Source organism: Notothenia coriiceps, unplaced genomic scaffold (assembly GCF_000735185.1).
Source record: "Notothenia coriiceps isolate Sejong01 unplaced genomic scaffold, NC01 NC01_scaffold00006105, whole genome shotgun sequence".
In the NCBI taxonomy this organism is placed as follows: domain Eukaryota; kingdom Metazoa; phylum Chordata; class Actinopteri; order Perciformes; family Nototheniidae; genus Notothenia; species Notothenia coriiceps.
The window spans coordinates 231,540-239,628 of NW_011338806.1; the positions used below are offsets into that span (position 1 = coordinate 231,540).

At 41.3% G+C, this 8,089-nt stretch overlaps 1 protein-coding gene across 2 annotated transcripts in view; it reads left to right on the top strand.

Annotated features, from left to right (window-relative positions):
* The window catches only part of dact3a (dishevelled-binding antagonist of beta-catenin 3a), a 22,979-nt gene extending 17,760 nt beyond the window's left edge, over nt 1-5,219 (top strand). For both annotated transcript variants that reach the window (XM_010768916.1, XM_010768917.1), the window contains exons 2-3: nt 1,272-1,395; nt 3,165-5,219. In XM_010768916.1, coding sequence (XP_010767218.1) covers nt 1,272-1,395; nt 3,165-4,798 — 1,758 coding nt within the window. In that variant the 3' untranslated portion in view covers nt 4,799-5,219. The remainder of the gene's footprint in view (nt 1-1,271; nt 1,396-3,164) is intronic.
* Nucleotides 5,220-8,089: the final 2,870 nt, after the last annotated feature.

Sequence of the window (8,089 nt, forward strand, 5' to 3'; positions counted from 1 at the left end):
CTGGGGGTAGGGAGGGTGGGGGGTGCTGATGGTTGGCATGTTATTGTTCCAGTGTTGTGATAATAAGTGGTTGTGGTCATAGCTGTCTGTGAATGTGAAGGTTGTTGCTCTCTGTGTCTCTACCTCTCATCCTGGGAGAGGAGAAGGGAGTGGTATCCACACTCCAAATGATTGTGGATTTGAAGTGTTTTCACATAGGCTATATGTTGCAATTTGGATTTGGTGTTCTTTTGAAGAGGACATATTCTGCTCACTTTCAGGTTCATATCAGTATGTAGTGTCTCTACTGGAACACGTCTCCATGCTTTAATGTTCAAAAAGCTCTTTATTGTTCTCATACTGCCTGTGCTGCAGCACCTCTTTTCACCCTCTGTCTGAAACCAGAGCCCAGTCTGCTCTGATTGGTTAGCTGGCCGGCTCTGTTGTGATTGGTCAACAGCTTAGAGATGTCCCGCCCATAGCCTATTACTTACAATGTGTTGGAGCACTAGCCAATGGAAGTGCGAGTGTTACATACTGTAGTGATGTCACTATGTTATTGAAGTAAACAAAGGAGTCCAATGGAGGTGTTCAGGCAGGGGGGAGAGAAACTCCCTCTGGAGGGAACACAGGGATTTTAGTCTTTGCAGACCATTTACATGCACTGAAACGTCTAGAACCCTACAGGATAGGGAAAACCCCGGAAAGCCAAAATTAATAGATTAGGACAAAAAGTGTAAATTGGGTCACTGCGTATTAGGATATATATAAATAATGCTCAGATCTTTGGAAAAATCCAACTACACAGGTAAGATGTTACTTACTCATTAAATCGTAATAACATGAAATCCAAAATGAGCATCACATTGTGTACACAATGACGATGAGAAGGCTGCATGAAAACACTTGAGTGCAGTCAAATCATAATTGACTCCAATACTTGTTGGCCAAAGCCTTTCAAAAAAGTAACATTTTCATCAAATGCAGTACACAATTTCAAATGTGAACCGATCAGCTTGACCTGCTTAATGGAAGTGAGGATGTGAGTTTCTGCAGCCATAATGACTATTCCCCTGAAAGTTTAAATGATGCTATTGGATAACACTTATACTGTAATAAAACTGAATTTGTCTTGAAGCATAAAGCACTGATATACAAGTAGAAAATAAAGGGCCTGCCAAACACAAACATGTTTTTGTTCTTTTTGTGTGTGCTCTGTTTTGATCATGCTTTTGTGCATTCCACCCCTTCTCAATACAATCTACTGACCTGTCTGTCTCTGTGTATTTCAGAGCAGTCTGCAGTGGGGTATGAAGGCGTCTTTAGAGCAGCAGGTGGCAGAGCTGAAGGTCAGCACGGGGGCCCACTCAACAGGTTCCCCTACTGACCCACGGGAGGAAAGCCAACTGATTTCAGGTAAAAATAACCACCTTTGCTTCTCCCTGAAAGACGTTTCTAGTGAAAAGTACATGCAATTTTGATGATGGACACTACCTAAGCTTATTTAATTATTTGTATGTATTTATTTACCATGGGCAGTGCACATTAATATACAATATTGTAAAGGTGCCAGTTAGCCAAGAGGTTATTTTTCCTCTGTACAGACATACAACATAGCAAAATTGTCTTCTATACTTTGTAACTGTTACATAACTCAATGGTGTGCATTGCGTAGTCTATTGTCTCTGTGTGCAGAATAGAGAAAACAAATCTCCTTCATTTCTTAATGGATTATTATATATACTCTTTTTTGTCTAATGCTTTAATTAAAAAGTCTGCCTGAGCTCAATGCTGTAGACACTGGGGTTATTATGGATGCAGTTTAGTGCCTGGTAAACAAACATCAAGCAGACAAATATATGACACATCCTCAGTGGCTAAGTGTCCTCCCTCACTGAAGTTTCACCACATCTAAGCCCATAATTCATGTCGGTGAAGAAGATGAGACCCATATCTGAGCACATTGGGATTTAAAACGACAAACAATGCTGTCTGTTGTACCACAGAAGCAGTCATCTCATTCTGCACGACCATAATGACACTTCTCCCGTGTTTGCTTGGCCAACAAAGAACATTCTCAAACATTTGTTTGGGAATTCTGAAAGAAAATGTATTTCTCCTGTGTAGCAACTAGCAAGTGAAGAGTCTTCGGCTATTATGTTTGGAACAGAACTAAAATAGTATTCATGAAACTGGTACATCATGTCATATTGAAACTTTAGCCCAGGGTCAGTGTTGCATGTTTTTGTAGGTTAAAGGTGCAATGTGTAAGATCGTTATCAACCAAATGTGAAGAGGTCCAAGACGTGTATGTATTGCATTGCAGATATATGTACTGAAATAGGCATGCCTCCACAATAATACAATAAACAAACTAACATAAAGCATGGAGCATACAGCCACTGGTAAAAGTCAATTCAAGGGAAACACACAAGGCCCACGCGCCACATCTGAAGATTAGAAAATATTGACTGGCTCTCTTAGTTTTAGCACTTTATTAGAGGTGTGCATATTTGTGCCCTTCCTGTAAACAATTGATGACTTGAAATGTATTCATTTGTTTGCAGATACTAATTGAAGTGAAATGCTGCCCACTATTTCTCTGAAGCGGGTGGCTCGGAACCACACATTGCATCTTTAATCACAAATACATCATTTGTAAATGCAAATGAAGGCATCCACTTTTGATGAGTCAGAAAATGTGTATATAGTAGTAGAATTAAAAATATAATTTAAATAAATAAAAACTCATCATGCTTCGTTTGAAGGTTTGTTGTTGTTATTGGATTTCTCCCTCCATAATTTAAATTGAAATACCAAACTTCCTCTCAAGAAAGAATACTGTATATGAAGTTATGATTCATCAATGTGTAGAAGTACCAGGTTGATACAGATTTGCCTTCCAATTAAAGTAGTCATATGTTTATGTGTTTTGTACAGACTGTCGTGGAGTCCTGGGCATTGCCCATGTCTTCTTGAGCAAGGCACCAAACCCCTAACGGCTCCTTCACTCAGCCACCTCTCCATTAGTGCATGCTATCGGTCCTGTTTGTGCATGTGTGTGTCTATTTTGGGCCATAAATAACACCAGAGTGGATAACTGAATCCCCCCTCAAATGAATAAAGGTGATCTTAAAAGGAAGGATGATTCTGCTAACTTTCTTTGCCTTTTCTCTGTTTACCAGGAGAGGTTCTTGCAGCCCGTAAAAATGGATCTCCTCAATCAAATTACCATCCTTTGGTCCCTCGATCCCTATCAGCACCTGAGGGGACAGGGGAGACAGAGAGGGGGGAGACATGGCTGCCAGACTCATCAAGATGGGCCATGGTTAATGATGCTCTGGGGCAGATGAAGGATGTTGACCCGAGTCAGGAAGATTATCAACAAGCACAAAATGTTGAGACCTATATATTTGGATTGGTCCAACGCCGAGTTCTACCCTTGCGCTCCTCAAAACCCCGAACCAGTCTGGCCCATGATCCCCGAGCTGCTAGTGTGGTGAGGCAGAGTAGTTTATGCCGCAATCAGGAGCAACATTCAGCGAAGCAGGTGTCTGTTCAAGAGATCACTTCTCCATCCCAGAGTACAGAAGCTCCACAGGATTGCCATAACTTCGACCAGGAGCCTTACCTAGGGACAGGGTTTACTGAAGATGCCCCACCCCCGTACCACCAGCATCTACAGCCCAGTATCCAGCATCAACCAGGACTTTATCACAGGTCAAGAAAGACATCCATGATTAACATCACCCGCTCAACATTGCTGGACTATCCAGCCTGCAGAGTGCTTCAGCCCCACCCAGACTCCAGCAACAGCGAACCCGAGTCACCGCAACATTTTCACAACTACCCTTCTCCTCCAGCTCTGTCAAAGCCTCATCAGCCACCTGATGAGCAGCTGGTCAATGCAGAGTATATCCCAGCCCAGCCTTGCCGAGCCTCCACCAGAGCGTATGCCCATCATCATTCAAACCCCCATAAGGCGTCCGTGGTGCCTAAACCCAATCGAACCACCTATTCTCCAGAAAGAAGCCATCATCATCAAGAGCAGCCACCCACAGCATCCCAGATTCAACCCTCCAGATCTAGAGCGGGCCCAAAGAAGTGTCGCTCGAATGAAGACAGAAATGGGGCCAGCAGGAAGCCAGGGAAGAAGGCATGTAGGTCTCAGTCAGAGAACAGCCTGCAAAGGGTTCCAGAACGCAAGTACAACACAGTGGAGAGGGACGGTGGAGGAAGTGGAAGTGGTGGAAGGGGAAGCCGCAGTCAATCAAGGAGCAAGAAACAACAGCAAGGAGGGGGGGGCTGTCGGCGCTGGCAGTCCACCCTGGAACTCAGCCAAGACGAGGCTGAGCAGCCACCCATGCAGGCACCCATGCAAGGCTCTTCAGCTTCAAACCAAAGGGACCATTGTGCAAGGCGAACGCGCAAATCTCGCCCCACTCATGCAGCGCATGTCTACCCACCCCCTCCCCACTCCCACCATCATCAGCACATGGAGTACCAGATAGAGAGGGACCTAGTGCCGCTGTGTCCGCCTACAGAGGGCTACCCTCACCCCCGTCAGGGAGAGTCTGAGTCCAGCATGAGCGAGGCAGACTCTCCTGATTCCAGTACTTTGTCCAGTGACTCAGATGAGAGTGGTGGTCTGGTTTGGCCACAACAACTACCCCCACAACTTTCCGTCCCATCACCCTCTGCCCAACCAGGGGCACCTCTGCAGCCCAAGGCTTTTGTCAAGATTAAGGCCTCACATGCCCTTAAGAAGAAGATCCTGCGCTTCCGCACTGGCTCATTGAAAGTAATGACCACTGTATAAAGTGACATGATGATCAGACAGAACTGAGCTTTGAAATATATAGAACAATGCATCACAGACATTACTGTGTACATTTGAGTGTAACAAACTTGGTTGTAAAATCGAAAGGATGTTTTAGATGACAAGACATGAAGTAAATGGCCATTATCATATCAGCTGTTTTTTTTAAATGGGATGTTAAATGCTATTTCAGTGTTACATTTAGCTAAAACTCTAGGATGATTCATGCTTTTTCAAAGTGTACCATATTTGGCCATATTGGCCCCCTGAATATCCCCAGACACGATAGTCATCATAACCCATGCTGGCATTGTCTTTGAGCTCAGCCCAATACACCTACCATTATAAGAGACACTGGGCCTCATTCAAGAATGTTTTGTGTCCTGAAATATTGTTACATTGTAGCGCTTGTTCCTAGTGGAATCCAAGTCAGATCCACCAAACATGCTTTACCACACACATCTGACAAATAACACCTGTTTTTGAGGGGTTCAGTGAGATTGTATCACTAGCGTGTACAGGTAGGTTTAAAATAATATGCTGCCAGGTTTTCAACCTCCTTTCAAAGAAGGACCCTTTCTTAGGAGAACTGTTACAAACAGTTCGATTTTATTAGGACTGAAAAATCCTCTTTTGTTGTTGAAATGATGCAAAGCCGTTATTATTGAATTATTAAGTCATATTGTAATTAAATAGGAACATATCTCAAGACAAACAACCAAAGGTTAGTGCTTTCTACATGTTTTCTTCATTTACCCACAGCCAATAAATAAACTGTGGGTGGTAGTAAATACATCTGTTAGGCACAAAGAGAAGTGATTGCAGTAAATAAATAATTGTTGTGTAAGAGAGGATTGTTACTACAGTACAAAGTGCGTTTGAGACATTTTGTCTGGAACTGTGTGGTTTAGACAGTAAATTTCAATGTAGCAGAAAACAACTATTGACTGAAAATAAGTATATAAATCTTCAACATTTTACTGTAGGAGCTGTCAGAAACAAACAAGACACCACAGCAACACGTTTTATATTGTCTTTGAAATGTTTTGGAGGGATCAAATGTATCACTAACAAAGTCAAGTATTCTTAAAAAGAGCATTGTAATGTTATACAGTATAGAAAATTGCAGTTCTTATTGTATAAAGTTAATATGAGGGTACTTGAGCAAATTAAATGTGTCTGCCCAGAGAATGTAATGTTATTAAGTCACTTTCACTATTTGACAGTATTATCATTTTAAGTGCACTCGCCAACTAACTATTAGCTTCTCTTTGTATGAAATGTGTTTGACAAAATGCAGTATATGAAATTAAAGTATATAAACTAAAATGTCTACTTTTATTCTACTAAGGCTTTGCTTATGTACAACCATCAGTAGTTTTGTCAGTGGAGGCTTTTGTTAATGCATCATGGTGTTCAAATGGCCAGCTAACATTAATGTTGCCAGGAAGACCACATTACACCTGAGGGGGCACTTTTATCCTGTCGTAGGCCATTTAGTATTGGTCTTTCAAATAACAAAACATCTCTCTCAACAGAATGACATGTCTCTCAACAGTATGACATGTCTCTCAACAGTATGACATGTCTAGTTATATTGACATAGTTGCCAAAAGCTCGGTTCCTCCTGATGCATGTCTTTGGTGTTTATATTGGCTAAACTACTTGGAAAGGTCAGCATATCTGTTTTGACTAGCCTCCAGGTCCACTTTGGCCCAGTAAGCACAAACAATGTGATCAATCCCCAACCAGGGTCAGCATTGTATGGATCGTCTAGTGCTCAGTTCTGTGGATGCACTTGTTTCAGTTTATACACAGTCAGTGCCAGCAAATGCTGTTCTTCACAAATTATATATTGTGATAGGAAAATGTGTCTTTTGCCTTCTTGGCTCGATGTTCTCTTAATGGTTCATGTGAATAGTATAGGGTAGGTTGGTTGTATAACTCTTTAAAATAACTGGTAACTGTAGTCTTTTTTGGGCCTTTCTTTCTGGACTGCTCCTTAAGTCTCTAAAACTGTAATGGTTGGGTATTATGAGAAATCAAGATGCTCATAACGGATAGACTGACCAATTAAATCAATAAATACAGGGGTACAGGAAACATTTATCAAACGTTGCTACAGGCAAAAAACTGACCTGTTCGCTCACAGCCACTACTTCCCCAATAATTTTTTTAGATATATATTTGATTATATAATTAATGGACATTCCAACTCCCCTTTAGGGCCCCTGGGTTTTAGCACAGGAAAGCCTGCCCAGCTAGCGGCGAACGTTCTCACAACTTTGGCTAACGTTACCTACAGGTTCTAATAAGGTTTTAAAGAAACGTTTTAATCTGATGTTCAAAAAACCTTTTTAGGATGTTTATTTTTTCAAATAATGTTCCTATAAGGTTTAAGGTTAACTAAGACATAACGTTTTAACTGCAACATTCAGAGGATGTTCTGAGGATGTTATTGAGGCCTGAGATGACAGAAAGTTTTTTTATAAAATGTTTTGCCTGTAACATTCGGAGGATGTGTTTTGGACGTTGTTGGGTAACACATTAAAGATGTTCTTTATAAAACGTTCCCTCAATGTTACATGATAACAAATGAAGAACATTTTGAAAGCAACATTTGGATAATGTTTTCAGGAGGTTATTATTTTTTTATAAAATGTTCCTGTGATGCGAAATATTAACAGGGTCATGGCCAACGTCAGATTTATTTGTAGTGCGCTTTAAAAAACAAAGTTTTTGCATTTGTTTGAAAAGGATGTTTAAAAGAAATCTGATGTCACTACATTTTCATAAAAACAAGCACGTAATTCATGATATTGCATGTTTGCGTAGGCATGTTCCCACGAGTTCCCGGCTAGACATTGTTGGTTCTAAAAACATTCTAAGAATGTTACCATTCATTGTTCGAGGAATAGTTTCATCGAGAAGTCTTATTTTGGTTCCTAGAATGTACTTCTGAAAGGTAGGATAACGTTCTCTAAAAACATTCTTAAAATGTTTGGTGATAACATTGTTCGAACATTATACCCCAAGTGTTTTTGTTGTTTATGCACATACTCTCTATTCTCATATGGATCGAATAACACTTAGAAAACCAAAGACAGACATATAGAAGAACGGACCGACTATCACTGCCCGTCCCTGAAACCCCTATTAGTGTTTGTATGTGTTTCTTTCTACTGTGTGTCTCTCTCTCTGCCTGCTGGTATGCTCTACACGGCTGGGAGCAATCTCCAATCAACCACACCTGCAACCTGCTCGTCAGCCACACTATGAAAGCCTGCAGCC